The sequence below is a fragment of the Hyaloscypha bicolor genome (assembly GCF_002865645.1).
Source record: "Hyaloscypha bicolor E unplaced genomic scaffold K444scaffold_60, whole genome shotgun sequence".
Lineage (NCBI taxonomy): Eukaryota > Fungi > Ascomycota > Leotiomycetes > Helotiales > Hyaloscyphaceae > Hyaloscypha > Hyaloscypha bicolor.
Window position 1 is genome coordinate 699,233 of NW_020194562.1, and position 23,097 is coordinate 722,329.

Genomic DNA, 23,097 nt, shown 5'->3' on the forward strand with positions numbered 1-23,097 from the left:
TTTCACTATAGCAACACCCGTATCCGACAGAAAGCTGCACGTACACGAGTTCGCTCCGATGTGTCCACCCCCTTTACCGGGTACGCCGTGAGGCAAAATTTCCTATGTTCCTACGGCATATTCATGCAGTTCTCTTCGTGTATAGAGCTAGTGCAATTGAGCTCCAAATAGAAACCCTATTCCTTTTGTTATATCGCCATTAAATTATGACTACTCATTTTTAATTTTATGGCATCCATTTTGAAACCTTCAAACTTGCTACTTTTCTACCAAACGCCAAGAAAACATGTCACCTTCATCACCATCTTCATCTCCCACCACAACATCTGGAATCCTGTCATCAAGGGAAGCAGCAAGTTTGCAAGACCATAATGTCATTTGTGACATCCCAGATGAGGACGAGCGAGTCATATTTGAACGAAAAACAGCTGTCCGAAGCAGCAAGACGAACTGGCTGAAACTTTATCGATACGCCACGGTTTGGGATATGGTATTCGTTTGTGTTGCATCATTTTGCGCAATTGCTGGCGGCAGTATGATTCCCCTCACAACAGTAAGCTTGATTTAAATCATTTCCGTAGAGTCAGCTAAAACGGTATTCAGGTCATCTTTGGGGAGCTCGCTGGCAATCTTCAGCTGGTGGCGTCCGACGCCATCGGCCGTCCCAAGTTCTTTCAACTGCTGAACAGCACTGTTTTATACTCGATATACCTTTCAATAGGAATTTTCATTTTGATATATGCCGCCACTGTCGGATTTATATACACTGGAGATCATATAGCATCCAAAATTCGACAAGAATACCTCAGAGCCATTCTTCGCCAAAACATTGGATATTTCGATCGGGTTGGTGCTGGGGAGCTTACTGCCAGCATCACGAGTGATATCAACATCATTCAAGATGGCGTATCCCAGAAGGTGGCTTTGACTATGACGAGTGTTGCAACTTTCGTCATTGCTTTCATCATTGGATTTACGAGATCTTGGAAGTTGACATTGATATGCTCATGCACCGTGTGGTCGATCGTCGCTGTCATGGGATATGGCTCAAGACTTTCTATTGGCTACAAGAAGAAGTCTTTGGATGCATCTGCTGAGGGTGGAAGCTTCGCAGAGGAAGTTCTCAGCTCCGTTCGTAATGCCACGGCTTTTGGAACACAGGATAAACTAGCCAGGCAACACTGCTCTTATCTAGCGATCGCAGAGCATTGGGGTTTCAGATTCAGAGCAACATTAGGCACTATGATTGGAATCTTGTACTCTTTCCTTTACCTAAACTATGGGCTGGCGTTCTGGGCGGGGTCTAAGTTTGTTGTTAATGGAAGTGCTACTTTGTCAGACATCATAACGATAATTTTTGCGATAATCATGGGATCTGCGAGCCTCAGTCAAATAGGTCCAAATTTCCAAGCGCTAGCGGCCGGTATTGCAGCTTCTTCTAAAGTGTACGCCACTATCGACCGAATTTCGCCATTGAACCCTACTACAGAGGTTGGGACTCGACTTGCAAACGTCGAGGGAAAGGTGGAATTTCGAGATATCAAGCATATATACCCCTCCAGACCGGATACCGTGGTTCTACCGGGACTCAACCTAGAGTTCCCAGCTGGGAAGATGACGGCGCTAGTTGGAGCTTCCGGCTGTGGCAAGAGCTCGATCGTGGGCTTGCTGGAGAGGTTTTATGAACCAGTGGCTGGAGCTATTCTACTGGACGGCCATGATATCACGGGGCTGAATCTACGTTGGCTCCGCCAACAGATGGCCTTAGTACAGCAGGAACCTGTTCTCTTCAGCCAAAGCATTGCGGAGAACATTCGAAATGGATTGATCGGGTCAACTTTTGAGCATGAGCCAGAACAGCAACAACAGGACCGCATCATTCGTGCCGCAAAACTCGCCAATGCACATGGCTTCATTTCGGCATTGCCTGAAGGCTATAATACATACATTGGAGAACGAGGCTTCCTTCTTTCCTCTGGCCAGAAACAACGAATTTCGATTGCTCGTGCAGTCATCGCAGATCCGAAGATATTACTTCTGGATGAGGCTACTTCAGCGCTTGATAATAAGTCTGAGGCCATTGTTCAAAAGGCGCTTGATGAATCAACGAAAGGCAGAACGACCATCGTCATTGCTCACAGGTTATCTACTGTCAAGAAAGCAGACAGAATCGTTGTCTTAGAAAATGGTTGTATTGTTGAGCAAGGCACGCATAAGACACTTCTACATCATAGAGGGGTATATTTCAATTTCGTTTCTGCTCAACGCTTCGTCGATCATCCAGGAGAGGAAAGAGATGAAGATGTTCTTTCAACTGCGAGTTCAACATTGCCAAAGAAAGAGTTCAGGTCCCATGACTATGAATTCGCGTTTGAAGATTTCGATCTTCCTGAGCTTGGCACAGGTGTGATCAGCGTCAGTACACGAGACTCGAGGGCAGTGGTGAATGATAAGAATCACCGTGTTAAGCAAGCCTCGAAAATGCCACGGCGCCGCCACAAACATCAGGAAGACGGGAACGTACGTTATTCCTTATGGAGCATACTCAAATTCATCCTTTCTTTCAATATCGGCGATGCGCTATTCATGTCTTTAGGACTCATTTGCTCAATTGTCGTCGGAGCAGGTCAACCAGTACAAGGAGTACTTCTTGGGAAGGCTGTAGTCTCGATTTCCCTCCCACTCTCGAATAGCAGTCGACTAAGATCCGAGATTGACTTTTGGGCACTTATGTATCTTATGCTTGGATTGGTGGAACTTATTGCGATAGTGGCCCAGGGAGTCGCTTTTGCGTATTGCTCCGAAAGGCTTATCTTCCGCGCCAAGGATCGAGCTTTTAGAACCTTCTTGAGGCAGGATATCGCTTTTATGGACGAGAAGAAAAATGGAGCAGGATCGTTGACTTCTTTCCTATCCACCGAGATCAACCACTTGACGGGCATCTCAGGTATGACCCTTGGAGCATTGCTTTCGTCCGGAACCACGCTTTTCGCCGCAGTTTGCATCGCTCTGGCAATTGGATGGAAACTTGCTCTTGTAACCATGAGCACCATTCCAGTCGTCCTTGGTTGCGGTGTCCTTCGCAGCTGGTCGTTGCGCCGCTTCGACGAAAATTCCAAGGCAGCATATCAGGAGTCAGCCAATTATGCTTGTGAGAACATTAACGCAATGCGAACAGTTGCAAGTTTTACCATGGAGTCAAAAATCGATCAAGACTATCACAGACAGATCGCCAAGCAAGGTAGAACGTCTTTGAAGTCGAACCTGAAGACTTCCAGCCTCTACGCGGCGTCGCAGTCACTCATTGTGCTTTGCAGTGCCCTTGCATTTTGGTATGGTGGGACTCTCGTCGGAAGTGGAGAATATGGCCTTTTGCAGTTTACAATCTGCTTTTATGAGATAATTTACGGGGTTCAGACAGCTGGAGCGGTCTTCAGCTATGCCCCTGATATCGGTAAAGCCTTGAATGCCGGATCAGCACTCAAGAATCTTGAGGACAAACGGCCGGAAATTGATACATGGAGTACTGAGGGCAAGAGCGTTGAGACTGTGAAGGGCGACATTGAGTTTCGAGATGTTCACTTCAATTATCCAGGGCGACCAAATGTGCCTGTTCTCCAAGGGTTGAATTTTACTGTAAAAAGTGGCCAGTATGTAGCCATTGTCGGCGCGTCTGGATGCGGGAAGTCGACTATAATCGCCATGTTAGAGCGCTTTTACAATCCAGTTTCTGGGGGTGTACTCGTTGATGGCAAGGATATCTCTCGTCTCAACGTCAACGATTATAGGTCTCATCTAGCTCTCGTATCCCAGGAACCTGTTTTATATGGCGGCACAATCAAGGAAAATATTCTGCTAGGTATTGATAGTGCTGATGTCAGTGAAGAACGACTACTGCTTGCCTGCCAGCAAGCCAATACTTATGACTTCATTATGTCGCTCCCGTAGGTTCTTCACACTGCCCAAGAAATGTTCAAAATGCTTACAGATAATCTTAGTGACGGCTTCAATACCGAGTGTGGCTCCAAAGCCATTCTTCTTTCTGGCGGACAAAAGCAAAGATTGGCAATAGCCCGCGCACTTCTGCGCAACCCACGGATCCTCTTGCTAGATGAAGCGACATCTGCATTAGACTCCGAGTCTGAGAAGATTGTTCAACAAGCGCTAGATACAGCTGCGAAGGGGCGTACTACCATTGCGGTGGCCCACAATCTACGTACTGTCCAGAAGGCAGATATGATCTACGTACTGGAGAATGGAGCTGTTGTAGAGAGCGGGAGGCATGATGAGTTGATGGCTTTAAATGGAGTATATACAGAGTTAGTATCATTGCAAAATTTAGCTCAACCAGCTCGTTCGAATTGAGCTTTGAATTTCAATAAATAAAGAAGTCATATTGGCATCTTTTCAATAATTAAAGCTTGGCTTCGTGGACCCGAAAACGGCAGGCCTTGACTGCTAATACAGACTTTATCATAAAATTCTAGCCACAGCATGCGTATGAATACTGTTTATACAACTGTCCAAGCTGGCCAATTGCTCGCACGACTCATATGATCACGAATCAATGCATCTCCCTCTGCGGCCCCCCCGCCCCCGGCATCGCCTCCATCGTCTCCACCGCCATCGACAGCCCCAGGTCAGATCCCAAAGATTAGACTCGACCCTAAGTCGAGTCGCAATCCCGGATATCAAAGGGAAAACGCGGGCGTGGTACGCAGACGTCTGAATGAGACTCTCAAGGAGAGGTATCGGTCTATGTCATCTTGCTTGCCGTCACTCAGTCGAATCATCCACGATTGGCCCGTCTAGGCACTTTGTAGATCGGGATCTTTGTTGAATTGGTGGTATGCTACCTTAGCTAGCCTACCAGTCCTTCCAGCACCAGTTTCAACCACTAATTTAGTACTCTCCACTCTCATTTGTAATGTGTCACTTGAAGAGCTTGCCAAGCTCACTAATATATCGTCATTTTGATTATTTGCTTTATTGGCTAATTTATAATGTACCGGAGAAAGCGGGCTTGGCGTCATTCAAATCGCTAATAAGTAATGGGAATAAAGGCCCTTACTTTGGACACTTCTCCTCTATTTTCAGACTTCACTCTGCTGTATCTAGTCATTCTACGTACCGCCAACTCTCAATATATCGCTTTTGTACCAATATATCGATCCCATTTCAATAATCTTTATCCTGCGTAGGAGAACTCTGCTTCTAGTTCTACATCCTCTCGCCCAGCTATCTACGTATAAATTAGCATATATTACATGTCTTAATTGATGATCTTACAAGTTCTGCAGGCCGATCCCTGAGCCTTCTCTTGTCATTTTGCAGCCCTTGACGTCTCCAATGCGCCTGTAATCACGTCCATCCCCATGCCATTGTGGTAAGATGGGGATGACAGTGCTTTGACCGATTTTGAATGCTGGTGGCTAACATGACTCACTTGAGCTGGTATTGAGCGTGCCTGCGGTGTTGTGGCGTCATTACTGTCTGGTCCAAAGCGAGGAGGATAAGGAGACGGAAGTCTGTATTGCCTTCGCGTGACTGCAGGGGCTGGTGGCTGGTGATCAAAGGCCACTCTAATATTTTCAAGGTTAAAAGCCGATAAGGAGTTTGCCAGAAGAGCAGAGGCTGTTGTGTTTACAGCATTCCACCCAGCATAAAAGTGGCGAGCATGAAGGCTCGGAGGCTCCTAATGCCTGCTGAGTTGGAGGTGATAAATAAGTGAGATAGGGCTAGTCCAGAGAAATTCGAGATTAGGAGAGGCTTATGTGGATTCTGTTCAAGGAAGATCTGACGTATCAGTCAAGCCGCTTGAGAGATAGGCTTATTTATGCTTGTGATATCGGATTGTCGTGGTTTGTTGCTGTCGACTACATCAATTCCTTCACTTTGGGAAGCTTTACTGGCGTCATCCGATCTCGATTTCCTTAACTGCTGATAGGGTTGGTCATGGCGGTTATTGGGCGACCCGGTCCATGGCTTCCTAGCACCTATGTCCTATATCGAGGGCAGGCGGGGTAATTAAAGGATTGCGTGAGGCCCGTTAGGCAGATCAGCATTTTGAGTATGCGATCGAAATAACCTTGAATCAGAGGATCCAGATATGGACCTTCCTTGACCGTTCCTGAGATCATGGATGACTTTATTGAGTTCCTACCTGATAGATTGTCAAACGTGATCGAGGATTCAATGGCAATGACCTGGGGGCTTGGATTCCGGTGCCTATGGGTCGTCCGACATTACATTGGTCGACAAGACACAAAGGCGTTTTGGGGGAAGCTTAACCAGATGAGCGTGACTTACGAAAACTCACTACTCACCATAGCAGCTGCAGTTAGAGACTTCGACACTTATGGCCTTCTTGCGTCGGCTGTTGGCGTCGACCTCAGCTTTGCGCAAGAGCTGGAAAGCACTTGTTAGTCTCCTTCCTCATTGCCTGATCCTGCAGCCTTGATATGTAAATCCGTACGGAGTACCAGAGGTTGGACAAATCAAGAAGCATGCGTTTCAACTCGCCGGCTCTTTTCCACCGATGAGCAAGTCTATTATGAATGCCAGGCCAGCTCCTCTCCGGAGTCTTAAACCATGATCTAGAAGAGGACCATCACCGTCAACGCGGCAGTTCTCGACAAGATCAAGCGTCGCACCACCAGCAACAAATTGTGCAATAACCATTATCTGCGAGCCCCCTGCGCCAAAGGCGACGAATGCTGTTTCGAACACAAATATAAACCCACGGAGGAAGACTTGAAGGCTATGGCGTATCTGGCGAGGCTCAATCCGTTTCTCAATGGGCAGGACTGCGAGTTAGAATTTTGTATTTATGGACATCATTGTCCGAGCATGACGATGGGGGCAGGCTTGGCGATATTCCGGACCAATCGGTTTCTGCCGATTCGTTCCAGGGGTCTGGAACGGGCGGTAATAGAACGTTCCAATCATTCCTAAGCGAGCTAATCCCTATAGATTCTCGTTATTTTATAAAGAACTTCTATTAATTATGCTATTAAGAGGCTAAAAACTATTATATAATCTCAGAAAGGCCTTTATTAAGCCATAGTACTACTGCAAGTAACTTTACTATTATAAGAAGTCTTTTATTGAAAAGTAATCGATTTATTAATGGAAAATCGATTTATTGAAGGTTGACAGACTGCAGAATGACTAGATACCGAAGAGTGAGTTCTGGAAACAGAGGAAAAGTGTCCAAAGTAAGGGATTTATTCCCATTACCCTTCGGCAATACCGGTAATGCCGAACCCGCTTTCTCCGATATATTATTAATCAGCTGATAAACCAAAGGTAATTAAAATAACGATATACTAGTAAGCTTGGTAAGCTCGGCGAGTGACGCATGACAAATGAGAGTGGAGAACCCTAAATTAGTGGTTGAACCTGGTGCTAGAAGGACTAGTAAGCTAGCTATGGTAGCGTACCAATTTCAACACGCCTCCTCCTTATAGTCGAGGTTCAATGTCAGTGAGGCTAATAAGCCCCAATTTTGATTATAGCAGTTCGAAAGCCGGTCTAGGGAATGGTTTGGTGAGAATATCGGCCATTATTTCCCCGGTAGGAACGTGCTTGAGATCGATTTCCTTGGTATTAATGTAATCCCTAATAAAATAGTATCTAATATTAATATGCTTGGTTTTTTGCGAAAAGCGGGCGTTCGTAGCTAGATCTATAGCTCCCTGAGCGTCCGTTTTCACCTCAATAGATCCTATAGGAATCGATTTTTCCTCAAACAGTTATTTTAGCTATAAGGCTTCTTTAATTACCGGCGTTAAGGCGATATATTCAGCTATAATAGTGGCTGTAGTAATAGTTTTTTGCTTGGTACTAGCCCAGCTAATAGAACCACCGAATATGGTAAAAACCATACCGGAGGTTAATTTGCAATCCTGTAAATCGCCTCTGTAATTAGTATCTGAGTATCCAATAAGCCCTTTATTAGATAAAGCATTATATAAAACATCTATATTAGGTAACCCCTTAATATATCGCATTATATGCTTCTATATAGTACCATACGAAGCTTTAGGACACGAATTGAAACGTCCTAAGTAACCTGCGGTAAAGCAGAAATCGGGACGTAAAGCTAAAGAGGGCCATATAAATAATCTAGTTTGATTTTAATATTCCGTAATATTAATATTAATTCCATTAGGTACTATAGGTTCGGCCATTAGAGTAATAATAGGCATATAACCTTCTATTTAATATCTTAGGAGCATATTTATAAAATATTAATTTTAGTATAAAAATACCGAACTATCCTGTAAATATATAATTTCTATACCTAGAAGCATTTTGATTTCTCTCATATTAGTTATATTAAATTTCTAATATAATTAAGCTTTAATTCTATTAATATAGTTCATGTTTTTTCTAATAATAATTATATTATCTATATAAATAGTAATTAGAATTAGTAGCTAATTAACCTTGTATTTCTAGTAAATATAGAGTACTAGATTACTAAGTAATTACTAGAAACTAATAAAATAGAAAAAATAATTAATTACCTAATACTAAACCCTAGGAACTTATTTCAGGCTATAGATATTCTTTCGTAATTAGTAAATAAGGTTTATTCCTTTAATAAAACCAGGGAATTATTTTATATAGTACTTCTTTTCTAGTTCCCTATATAGGAACGCTATTTAGATATCTATCTATTAAATATAAAGCCTATATTTAGCCGCTAGGGCTAATATAATTCGAATAGTAGATAGTCTAGCTATAGGAATAAAGGTTTTAAAATAATCTATACTATATTCTTATATATAGCTCTATACTACAAGCCTAGATTTATAGCATCTATTAGACTTGATTTTAAAGATCTAGTAGTATCTAATGATTTTTTAGTATTTTCGTATTACTAGATCCCAGATATAATTTCGTAAATGGAAGTCTAGCTTCTTTTTAATTAAAGGCCTCTAGAAATAAGTATCTGGGCTAGAGAAAGCTTCTTTAATTAATAATGGAATTTTGGAAGCTTCTATATTCTAGTTAGTAACTAGTAAAGTATAGTAATTCACTAATTCCCTAGTAATTCTAGTTAATTTCGGATATCTAGGAAGTAGTTTACTCCTAAAACTAACTATTTCGGGCGCTTTCTAATTTATAGAACCCTATTCAGGAGCACCTATAGGTACTATAGGTTCTTGGTTATTCTTAAATAGGGGTTCAGGGAGCTTACTTAGGTCAGAAATACCCCTAATTACATTATATAATATATTTCTAGTAATATTTCTTTTAGTATTAGAGTGATTTTCTCTATTATTTTCTAATAGATTATTAAGCTATTAATTTCTAGTATTAATAATAATAGTATTTCTATAATCTATATCGGGATTATCTGAATTATTAGTAAAATTATTATTAGATTCTATAGTAGCTCCTACTAGTCTTCTATATAGCTAGGATACTGTAATAGTAATTACTAAAAGGGCAGCAAGTCAGGGAGCAATCCAAAGTAGTATTGTGACTGAAACTTGAGGAAGCAAGTGAGTCGTGGGAGGTGCGAAGCCTTATGGGCTTGCGTACGGACCACGCGCACGCACGTGCTTGCTAGGATGCTTGGGCACTCTATAACAGATACTGGATTTAGGAGTAAAACTCCTTTAATATATTTTTTAATAGTATAATAATTAGAAATAATAAATATCTGCTTATATAGGTTCCAAATTCGATATCCAGAATTACTATAGCTAGTAAAAATGCCCCTAAAGGCTTTGGCTATATACTTATATTATAAAGCTATTTCTTTGGGAATATAAATATATACTAAGGAATCAAATATATATAAATTAGAAATATCCGGTTTAGCTCTATAAAATGCTTTATAGGGAGTTATACTAATTTTGGGTAGATAGTACTAATTATAGGTATAAATCCTATATATAGCTGCTTTCTCCCAAAACTCGTATAGTAAACCTGATTATTCTAGCTCTATATACTCTAATTTAATAATTATATATATATTATATTTAGAAATACTATTTTATTTAGGTATATAGGTAGTAGTTAGTTCCAAGCAAATCTCCTTTAATTTATACTAGTCCTTAACTTGTCCTAATACAAATTCCAGAATATTATTAAAATATAGGCATTTGACTTTATTTCTAGTTTAGGTTTTAGAGAAGGTAATCTGATTTTAGAGATTAGTAAAATAGCTCTTTTTATCCGAATTATATATTACTATATAATATTTGAATTCCTTATAAGTAGTAAATAGTATATAAGTATTTCTACTAAGGGAGGCTACCCTTAATAGCCCCTATATATTAATTATAATATATTTTCCTAAAAGCAGTTTTTTAGGATATAAATTACTTATACTAGCCCTAGTAATTTTGCTCATATTATAGGAATTATAGTTAAACGGGTTTTGATTTTTGAATTAGAGTTTATTAATATAATTTACTAATTCTAGGATATATTTCGTATTTAGATAGCTATATCTCTAGTATCAGGTTTTTAGGAAGGCTAGTATATCCGATTTTAATAATTTTAGGGTATACTCTAAACCAAATTAGTTAAGCTAATATAACCCAGTAAATAGTTTATATATACTAATTATTATAGTTATTCTATTATTAATAATATAGGCTTTCCTAATAGAAAAATTAATACTTTCTCTAGCTTGGGTAATTTTAGGAATTAATAATAATAATATATTTCGGAATTAGGGGCTATATAGTATATTATTTAGTTATACTTTTAGCTCAGAAATAGTAAATAGAATAATAGTTCTCTTACCCTTAATAAGAATTATAGATTTATTACTAAGAGTAATAGGAAATAGTTCTATATCTTTATAGGTAATAAAAAAGCTTTTACTTCCTATAAAATAGTTTATAGTACCCAAATTAATATATCAGATATTCGTAAAATCATTATTAAGTAATTAATGTGGTATAGCAGGCCGTACTCATTGAAAATTATATTATTTTGGCGGTTTTGAGGTTTAGGTTATATAGTAAAGGCCGCAGCCTTTTGTATATAACTTGCGGAAATCACATAAGAAAGCTGGTTTTTCTATAAACTTAGAGAAGAATCCTTTATAAGTATTTAATTAATTAAGCTTTTATATACTATATACTATTTATACTTTACTATTTACGCTTTTGATTTGTTGTTTTACTATCAAGTTACGTTTTATACTCTAGTATACTTTATATAGGTTTTTGTCTTATTACAGTTTCCCTCCTATATTAGCTACTAAGTAAGATACTAAATATCAATTTTCTAGTAGTTGATTTTTTAGTAATATAGGCTTTTTTATAAATAGTTAGTAGAGTTAATAGAGCTAATAGCGCCTCCTAATTAGTAGAATTAGAGTTCTTTTATTAGAATTAAAGTAATCCTGGGCTAATTTATATATAATATAATCTTTAATATTATATTCTTTAAATTTATAGAATATATAATAGCTATTTGGATCTCTTTTATACTTTAGCTTATTATTTAATTAATTTTCACTACTCCTTTAGATAGCTAATACCTTTAAAGTAATATCCGAATTAAAAGCAGGAGGTTTAGCCCTAAGCTTTTCCTCCTTAGTAGAAGCGTCTGCTTTAAGTAATTCTAGCTTTAATTTATTAATATTAGTTCTAATAGAATTTAGGAGGGGCTTATATAAGTTATATTTCTTTAAGAGGCTATAAATTAGATATCCGGATATAGAAATATCCAAAATTAATTTATTTATTCCCTTGATTTTAGCTATTTTATAACTAATATAGTTAATAAAGTCATCTATTCCCATAGTAGTATTAAATATAATAGTTTTTATTTATTAAAGATATAGGGCTTTCTTTTGAGCTTTTAGCTATTTAGCTTTAGCTTGAATCTAGCTCCAAATTTGGTATACGAGCTTTATTTCCTTGAATTATTACTAGATATTATAGGTAATAAATAAACTTAGTACCGCTCTAGTAATTATAACTTAATAAGTAATTGATTTATTATTCTTTGGGCCTGCTTCTATAAGAGCAGGAGCTTAATTAGGATTAATAAATTTGCTATAGATCTTTAATAATAAAGAGGTTTATAGTATCGTCTATCTAGGAGTAGATATTATTATCCGAGAGAGGCTCAATTTTCGTACCTTTATAGGTAATATGAGTTAATTTTTTGGAATCCGGTATATTGGATTTTGCAGAGAATTTCTGGCCGAAAATGGCTGTGTTTTTTTAGCAAATTCTGCTAATACAAAGCCGAACTAATAGGTGGAATTCACCAAAATTAACAATTTTAATGATTTTGGAAATGGTTTTGGAATAGACAAGTAAGTACTAAGGTTATGTAATGTTCGGATTACTTAGTAAAGTACTAGCCGGGCTCAGAACCTATTAAAAAGTAATTGATTTATTAATAGAAAATCGATTTATTAAACGTTAATAGACTATAGAATAACTAGATACCGAAGAGTGAGTTCTGGAAATAGAGGAAAAGTATTTAAAGTAAGGGATTTATTCCTATTACCCTTTGGTAATACCGGTAATACTAAACCCGCTTTCTCTAATATATTATTAATTAGCTAATAAACCAAAAGTAATTAAAATAATAATATACTAGTAAGCTTAGTAAGCTCGGCAAGTAATATATAATAAATAAGAGTAAAGAACCCTAAATTAGTAGTTAAACCTAGTACTAGAAGAACTAGTAAGCTAGCTATAGTAGTATACTAATTTCAATATCTTTCTTACTATACTATACTATATAATTCGTTCTTACTTTATATAGCTATCCCTACTACTTCTACTATATCTACTATATTTACTATATTCTCTATAATCTCTTATACTAATCACTCTATTATTATTATTATTACTATTATTTCCTTTCTAGTAATAGCTTATAGTATAATCTGGCTATTTATAATTACTATAGTAACTATTTTATATATCTATAATTCGGATATACTTAGGGAAAATAGTATTATTAAGTCTTATATAAGTATATATAGTATAAGAAGTAGCCATTATATTAATTATTTCTTATTAAATAAGAAAAGCATTAATATAGAACTATTACTATATAAGGACTTAACTAATTATAATATAATTTAAATTAATAATTATATTCTAGCCAGAAAAAGTAAGGGCTTATTATTATTAATTATTATAATACTATATTCTAGTTAGCTTTATTATATAGTAAAAAGTAAGATATTATATAAAAAGAGTAAGTTATTAGCCTATAATACCTATTATCTATTAGTTTTAAGAAAAGGCTAGTTTATATTAAAATTAGAAGTATTACTAGTACTAAAAGTAATAAAAGAAATAAGCCTTTAAAGATATTAGCTATTATATAATAAATAGAATTAAGGATTAAAAGCTTATTACTAGTTTGGGTTTATAGGACTAGGACTAGAAGCAGGAGGTTATATAAAGGAATTATTACTAGAAACTAGATTATTTAATATATTATTATTATATAATTAATATAATTATAAGAAGTAAAGAGAAGTAAAAGGTTCTTATACGAGTAATAGTAATATTAATAAAGGAAAGAGGAAGTTGAAACGGAAAAGATAGCCTTTAAATAAGAGTTATAGTTTGGAAATTTAGAAAATTTAGATAATATCTAGAAGATTCTCTAATTATATAAGAATCTTAAAAGATATATATTTCTTTTAAACTAGCTAGTCTCAAAAAAGGTTTATAAGATCCTAGTTCTTTTCTAATATTTTAAGTATTTTCTAATCTCTATTATTTCTGTTTTTATTTGTCCTTTATTCTAGTTTATTATATAATATATCCTTAAAAAGACTCTCTCTGACTTATTACTTATTAGAGGAATTAAAAGAATATTAATAGCTATAAATAAGAGCCTTGGCTAGTATTTTCTTTATATATCCTAGCTTTACTAAGCTAAGGCCCCTTACTTACTAATATTATATAATTCCTAGAAGTTATAATTCTTATATTTATTTTTACTTACGGGTTATATAACTAAATAAAGAAATTAAGTAATTTAATTAAAGAAGTTAAGTATTAATAGCTCTTAAGATAGCTCTTTATTATACGAGAAAGAAATAATATTATTTAATAATAAAGAAATAATTTAATTTCTATAATACTTCCAAAATTTCTTTATATTTATAAAAGCTAGAATTATATATTTCTTTAGCTAATTAGCCTTAATATATCTTATATAGAAGCCTGAATTAAGAATTAAAGCTATAATATAAAAGAGAAAGAGATTAGTTCTAGTATAATATTTATTAAATATAATATATATAATATTAAGCTATATAATATTAAGCTATATAATATTAAGCTATATAATATTAAGCTATATAAGGAATTCTTTATTCTTATTATCTTTTTTCTTTTTAAATTCAGTCTATATTATATTTAACTAAGCTTATATAAAAAGAAAAAAGAAAAGCAAGAAACTTATAATTATTTCTTAAAAGTATTTAATTAAAATATTTATTATAAAGAATATATAATTAATAAAAGTAATATTTCCTTTTATAAAAAGAATTACTTATATAAAAGTAGTAAGAAATTTCCTAGTTATATTATAATAGATATATATAATAGTATATAAACAGGTATTAGATATTATAGATCTAGTTTCCTATTTTGGGTATAGCTTGCAATCGGAATTATATAGATTATATAGGATTTCCTAATTAAGTAAAGGGCTTTATATACCTGGCTAAGTACTAGGGAATATATAGAGAGATACTCCTAGTTTTGGAAGGGGTATTAATTAGTCTCTTATTGGAATCAATTCTTGGAATCAGTTATACTTATAAATATTACTTTATAGCTTATTTACCTTAACTACTTATATATTACCCTACTATTATATATCTTATATTCTAATTAATCCAACCTTTAGGGAGTAGTTTATTACAAGGTAGTCAAGCCATTAATAGACAAAACCACTAATAGCTAAAATATTAACCAGAAGAAGCGCCTCTGCTATTACTGGGGCAATCCAGTCAGGTACCCAGAGAAGTACCCAGTTAGCCACTCTAGCTACTGCCTAATTAGGAAAAGAAAATAGAATTCAGATATTCCCAGAACTAGCTAGCAGGATAATAATAATAGAGAAGCTAGCAGTGGCTTATTATTATATTACTAAGTTAGAAGTAGAGATATAATAGAGGGAGGATCTAGAGGATTTAGAAGCTCAGATTTACTATCTTAAGAATATTCGGATATCTATTATAGAACCTATTATACTACCGGTAATATATTTGGTTTATAGGACTCTAAAAACCCGAGAATTACTAACCTATAAGGGGAAGAGTATTAAGGAAGCCTAGAACTTCTTCTACTAGGCGGAGCTGAAATAGTATAAAGATAATAGAATTACCTGGGCTATAGATATAGTAAAGGTTATATATTATACTTCCTACTTTAAAGATATAGCCAGGGATATCTGGAAATATAGGAAGCAATTAGTAGGTATTAATACTATAGATTAGGAGACCTTTATTAAGTTTATAAAGAATTCTATCTTAGATCCGGAGAACCATAGTAATAATATTCTTACCAAGTTTAAAAATACAAAATAGTAGCCAGATTAGAGTATCCAAAGCTTTATATTCTATTTAGATAGCCTATTAGATAACTTGGAATATACGGATTTACTATAAGAGTAAAATAATTTATTTAGTAGCTTAAGGCAGAAGATTCGGGACGAGATTAATTACTAAGGGAATATTCTATAAAAAAGAGAAAAGCTTATTTCTATAGCTATAAAGGTTAAGAATAACTTAAACCAGTCTACTTAACGGGAATATAATAATAAGCTAATAGGTTAATAAAAGAAAGGAAATTAGAAAAAGGAGAAAGGGAATAATAAAGGGAAATAGAAGAGAAGTATATTTCTGTTATAAGATTTATATAACCGGGATAGTAAAAGTATAGTAATAGGGTCTAATATAGTACCTGTATTAGGATCTATAAAACCGGATATAACTTGCTTTACCTGCCAGAAAAAAAGTTACTATACTACTATTTGCCCAAATCAGGGAAAACCGATTTACTATAATTATAATAAGTCTGGCTATAAGATATATAAGTACCCAGAACTAAAGAAGCCGGGAAACAGGTATATCCCGTAGTAGTTATACTCGTTTATACTATAGAGGGCAAGGCCCTTAAAACAAGAATAGTAATTAAGGTTACTATTAAAACGAGGAAAGATAGGCAAAGAGTTAGAGTATTAATTAATTCGGATATAGAGGCTAATTATATAAAGAGGAGATTAGCCTTAGATATAGGTATTCTATTAATATTAAGGGTAATTCTCTTATTTTTACTAGAGAGAAGGAGGATTTATTTATATAGAAATTATATTTTTGGGATTATTACCAAGGATATACTAAGGAACCGAAAGAAGGCCAATATATACTTTATATTATATAATTTCGATCTGAACTATATTAATATAATATTTGGATTCCTATAGCTCTACTAGGTTAATTCCCTAATTTCTTTTAGAAAGGTAATATAGAAATACCAGATTCAATTATAGAAGATTGAAATTCTAAATACCAGGAAGTTTACTAAAGTAATAAAATATAAAATATATATTTTTCTATTAATTGCCTATCCTATAATAGATGGCTAAAGGGTTATTACTATTATTATAAATAGAATAGCTATATTTTCCAGGAAGTATTAGGACCTTTTTTAAGTATTTTCTATAGAGGCTATAGGTATATTACCCGACTACTATATAATAGAGTATTATATAGATCTAGAACCAGGATTCCAACTATTATATAGTCCTATATATACTTTATTAGAAAGGGAGCTTGAAGTTCTTCGGGAATATCTTAATATTAGTTTGGAAAAGGGATAGATCTATTATTCTACTAGTTTAGTTAGTATCTCAATTATATTTATTCCAAAAAAAGAAGGCAGCCTATATTTATATATTAACTACCGGAATCTAAATAGAATTACTATTAAGAACCGAATACTATTACTATTTATTAGTAAGATAATAGATAGGCTTTATAGAATAAAGGTATATATAAAGCTAGATTTAAAGGATACTTACTATCGGTTATAAATATAGGAGAATAATAAATAGAAGACAGTATTTCGAATATACTATGGATATTTTAAGTACTATATTATATCCTTTAGACTATCTAATATTCCGGTAATATTCCAGATATATATTAATTATATACTAGTAGGCCTTATAGATATTATTTATATAGTCTATCTGGATAATATTTTAATTTATTTAGAGAACCCAGAATAATATATAATAGTAGTCTAATATATACTCGAGTAGTTATAGTAATACCAGCTTTTTATAAACTTAGTAAAATACAAGTTTAATATAGAAAGAATAGAGTTTCTGGAATTTATAATTAGCCTAGATAGTATAGAAATAGAGGCTAGCCGGATTATAGCTATTAGGGAATAACCGGCCCTAAAAAATAATATCCGAGAAGTTTAAGTATTTCTGGGTTTTACTAACTTTTACTAGAGGTTTATCTATAGATATTCCAGAATAGTAAAAAAGTTAACTAATTTACTAAAAACTAGCAGAAAACTACTATATTAGTTTAGCTAGATAGATAAGATAAATAAGGCTTTTAGGGAGCTATAAATTATATTTATAATAGTATTAATCTTTTATTATTTTAATCCAGCTTTAAAGATTTATATAGAAATAGATATTTCAGAATTTATAATTATAGATATAATTTCCCAGCTCTTTAGTAAGAGGGCAGAAGCCAGATAATATCTTATTATTTTCTATTTAAAAAAGATAACTATAATTGAAAATAGATATAAAATATATAATTCTAAACTCTTAGCTATTATTCTAGTATTCTATATTTAGTAGTATTATCTGGTATATATCCGGTATACTATTATTATTAAGATAGATTATAATAACTTGAAATATTTTATAACTAAGAGAAAACTAAATAGTTAATAGATAAAATAGATAAAGGAGCTAGCTACTTTTGATTTTGTCTTAAAATACCGGCCGGAGTATAGTAATTCTGCTAATAGGCTATTAAAGAAGCCAGACTTTATAGCAGGTATAGATAAAGATACTTTATTATCTATACTTTATAATAAGCTATAGAATATAGAATAGAGAACTTTATAAATAGCAGTAATAGAATACTATACTATTTCTATAATACTATAATATAAGGCCTAGGAGAGAGGAAATAAATACTCTTTAATTAGTAAAATATTAAGGAATTCCGAAGAAGAAGTCTATTTTGGTAATAGAATAATACTAGAAATACTACTATTTAAGCCTATTACTAGTATAGCTAGTTACAAATAGTATATATTACGGATTCTAGCTATATAGGTAGCTAGGTCCGAAATAGTATATAAGGAAAGCAGAGAGATATTATTTGAACTACTATTATAGTATTAAAGGCTCAATCTATTAGTATAATACCGGTAGTATAAACAGTTCTTAAAGGAGACCTTTACTAGAGCTATTAAGACTTGGGAACTTAATATATCTGGGTTATTAAAATATCGGAATACTATCTATATACTAAATAAGCCGGCTTTTAAAAAAGAATTACTATAAACTAATTATAATAATCCTATAGATAGGTATTTTGGTACTAGTAAGATACTAGAGATTCTCTAGAGAAAGTACTTCTAATAGAATATAAGAAAGAATATAAAAAACTATATTAGAACTTGTCCTATATATTAACGGACCAAGGTAAAGAGATATCTGCTATATAGTATATTTAGTTCATTCTCTTTCCCTTCCAAGCTATAGTAAGAAATTACTATAGACTTTATTATAGGACTACTTCCTTCTAGGTTTTATAGTAAAGTATATAATTCTATATTTATTATTATTAATAGATATATAAAAATGGTATAATATATTCCGACTACTAAGGAGGTCTCGGCTCCTGAACTAGTAGAGCTATTTATATACTATATTATTAAAGACTTTAGTATACCTATAGATATAACCTCTAATAAAGGATCTGTTTTTATAAGCAAGTTCTGGTCAAGTCTATATTTCTACTTAAAGATTCAATAATAGCTAAATATAGTATTCTACCTATAAACTAATAGATAAACGGAGAATCTAAACCAAACTCTAGAATAATATTTAAGATACTATACTAGCTACTAGTAGGACAATTAGGTAATAAAGCTTATTCTTATAGAATTTATATATAATAACTCTATATATTTAATAATAGGAATATCTCTATTCTATATCTTATACGGATTCTATTCTAGTATTAAACTATATATTAAAGATAATATTCTAGAAGAAGGGGTACCGGTAATATAGGAAAGAGTATAAAGAATTCAAGTAGAATAGGAGGTACTAGAGAAACAATAATAAGAAGTAGTAGATATATAGAAAAAGTACTATAATAAGAAATATATTAATAAGGAATTCAAGATATATAATAAAGTTATACTTTATATAAAGAATATTTAATAGCTATAACCTAGTATAAAGCTAGCAGATAGATATCTCGGTTCCTTTAAAGTTCTAGAAATTATAGAAATATATAAATAGATATATTATTTGGAATTACTACTATTATATTAGATCTATAATATTTTCTATATTTCTCTTTTGGAATTATAGTATCTATAAACTGGTACTATAGTAGAACTAGAGCCGGTCGAGATTAAAAGTAAAGAGGAATTCGAGATAGAATCTATTATAGCCTATAGGAAGAATAGAAAAGAAAGGGAATATCTCGTTTATTAGAAGGGCTATTTACTAGTAGATAATATATAGGAACTACCAAGTAATCTGGAGAATATAGTTTAAGAATTATAAGAATATTTGGAAAAGAATAATATTATAATACTATTAGCCAAATAGAGATATAAAAGATAAATACTTTTATTAGGAAACTATTAAAAAACTATATATTTATTCTTGGAAAAACTATATAAAAATTATTAAAAACTCTAATTTCTATATCCTATAAATACCCTATTCTTATAACTACTTTCTACTATCTTTATTATTATTCTTATTAGGATCCTTTCGAGAAATAGGTAATAAATTAGCCTATAAAGCTATTAGCTATTAGTAAGAAATAAAGAAGAAATAAGCTTATTTAATACCGAAAAATATTAACTATACTATTAAGAGTACTTTATACTTATATTAAGCTAGTAAGAATTACTTAACCTATTTCTTAGATTATTAGAGAAATCCGTTAGCCTCGAATAATAGCTTTAATATAAGAAGTATATATAGTTTAGTATAAAAGAAAGGTAGTAATAGCCTTTTTCCTTTTGGATAAAGAATAGGGAAGATACTTATATATATTAATAGCTTAAAAAAGGCAGTTTAACTATACTATATATACTTAAGGAACCTTAGATAATATTAGAATAAGGAATAAAAGAAGGAATTTACAACTTATAGGATTATATTTCTTATTTTTAGAATAGTAGTAATTATATACCGAGCAATTATTACTCTTAATATAAGTAAGATCAGGAAACTTGGTAATATTCTTGGAATATTAAAGATAGTAAGAGCAAATTAAGGATATAGGAATATTGGCCAAACGGGTAGTAATAGGCTAACAAGTATTAAGAGAAGTATTTATTTTAATAGATAAAGAAGTAGAAAAGGGAATTAGAAGGGAACTTAAATAAAGCTTAAATAAGGCTTAAAGGAGCTTAAAGGAGCTTAAAAAAGGCTTAAAGAAAGAAGATAAGGGATAAGAAGGAACTAGATACGGTATTATAGTTAAGGAAAAGGAAGATTAATTAGTAGAAAAAGAGAGATCTTTTTATAATACCTTTTCCCCGAATAGTAATTATAAATTCGGAACCGGCTCTATACTAGGAATATCCAGAAAATTCCAAAAAAGGGATTTATAAATAAATTAGAAGATCGGATTAACTTTTCCAAACTCTTGGGCCTATAGAATAATAATTTATTTGCAAATAGAAGCTAAGTTAGGATTTATAAACTAATTAGGAGATCAGATAAGCTTTATATCCGATAGTATATACTATATTTATACTACCTTTATAAGGGGGAATTACCAGAGGTAATTTATAAACCAGCTAGAAAGGGTTAGTAAACTATATTCTCAACTCTATTATCTGGTATAATAATAGAGTAATTATAGGAAGTCTTTAGGGAAAGCCAGTAGTCAGGAAAGTTTCAGAGAAATATTTATAAAGCTATTTATAGTTTTCCCAGGCCTCTTAGAGACAAGGGCCCAGAGAAGGAATTAATATAATAGGTATATATAATAGTATATAGACAGGTATCAGATATTATAAATCTAGTTTCCTATTTTGGGTATAGCTTGCAATCGGAATTATATGGATTATATAGGATTTCCTAATTAAGTAAAGGGCTTTATATGCCTGGCTAAGTACTAGAGAATATATAGGAAGACACTCCTAGCTTTGGAAGGGGCATTAATTAGTCTCTTATTAGAATTAATTCTTGGAATCAGTTATACTTATAAGTATTACTCTATAGCTTATTTACCTTAACTACTTGTATATTACCCTACTATTATATACCTTATATATATAAAGCTTTTTCTAGTTTTTATAAAATAGGAAATCCTTTATAAAATTATTTTTATAATTCCGGTAATATTTATTTATATATTTTATTTTCTTAATAAGAATAAAAAGCATTTTATACTAGTTATTTTATCTTATATAATTATTTATTAGAATTATTTTCTTTATAAATCCTATTTATTTAGTTATATAAGCAGGTAATTTATAAATATAAGCTATAATATTATATATTTTACTAAGTAAATCTAAGAGCCTAAACTTGACTTTCTTTCTTTTATTATTACTAATTTTTTAAATCTATTCCTATTACTTATATAACTCAAATTCCTTTATTTCAACTAATTTAGAGAATAAGAAAGCTTATATTATAAGATTAATAATATAGCTAATATAGCGAATTTATATTTGCTATATATTTTATTTAATATTAAGCTCTTATTTCTAGTATACTTGAATTACCTTATAAAGAATTCTATTAGTTCTAGTATTATTATTTATAATAGCTCTAAGCTTTTATATAATATTATAGTTTTCTAGAACTAGAAAGAGAACTAAGAATTACTTTTCTCCTGAGTAGCTATAGACTAGTTTAAGAGCAAGAAAAACCTTTTAATACTTAAATTTATATAAAATAAAATAGATATAAATAGCTAAAAAAAGAAAGTAATTTAGGGAAGTCTAAATATCTAAGGAAATATAAATATATAAGATTACTAATTAGAGAACTTATTATATAATATCTTTATATTAAATTCAGGATTCTTTAACTTTAATAAAAATAGTAAAGTAAGATATGGGAATTATATTTTTATAAGCTTTATTTAAAAGCTAGTAAAGTATATAGAACTCTGGCTATTTTACTATATTATATAAGAGGTTTTATATAATAATAAGAGTAATTAAGGCTTTTATAAGAACTCTTTAATTAATTTGCTATTTAAGAACTTGTAAATTAAATTCCTCTATATCTCCAAGTTCTTAAGCTTAATAATAAAGCCCTTAAATTTATTAAGTAACTTTCTCCTAGTTCTTAGAATTAGTAGACTCAAGAATAATAAGTAGATAATACTTTAGAATATGCTTTCTAAGGTTCCCTATAATAGTAGTATTATATAATAATAGGAAAGAGTCTAATTAATAATATAAATAATAAAGTAAAGCTTTATTTTTATTAGGTAATATATAATAAGAATACTTCTAAATCGGGGAAGTTCTCTTTAAATAGTCTATAGAAGACATTACTATCTCGGATAGTATAAGAGAATAGTCTGGTTTAATTAAAGAAGATATTTTGAGGATATACTTAAGGTAAATTAATTATATGGATAGATAAAAAGTAAGAAAGGGAGTATAGTAAAAGAACTAGCGGTGGATTCGCCTATCCCTGTTATTATCGCCCTACCCCTGCTATTTTGGAATGATTAGAACGTTCTATTACCGATATTACCTAATACTAGTCGATACCGGCCGGAACGTTCCGTGGAACGTTCCAGGGTGGAATATCGCCAAGCCTGGATGGGGGTGGGTGGCAGAGAACCTGTTCGGCTTTTGGGTG

General features: G+C 32.5%; 1 protein-coding gene across 1 annotated transcript; it reads left to right on the top strand.

Moving 5' to 3' along the window:
* Nucleotides 1-219: 219 nt before the first annotated feature.
* K444DRAFT_560982 (multidrug resistance protein MDR) lies at nucleotides 220-4,366 on the top strand (the record flags this gene model as incomplete). Its single annotated transcript, XM_024876918.1, has 3 exons — nucleotides 220-553; nucleotides 604-3,944; nucleotides 3,999-4,366. Exons 1-3 carry the CDS (start codon nucleotides 287-289, stop codon nucleotides 4,363-4,365), a joined length of 3,975 nt encoding a protein of 1,324 aa, XP_024737342.1. The 5' UTR covers nucleotides 220-286.
* Between the last annotated feature and the right edge of the window lie 18,731 nt (nucleotides 4,367-23,097).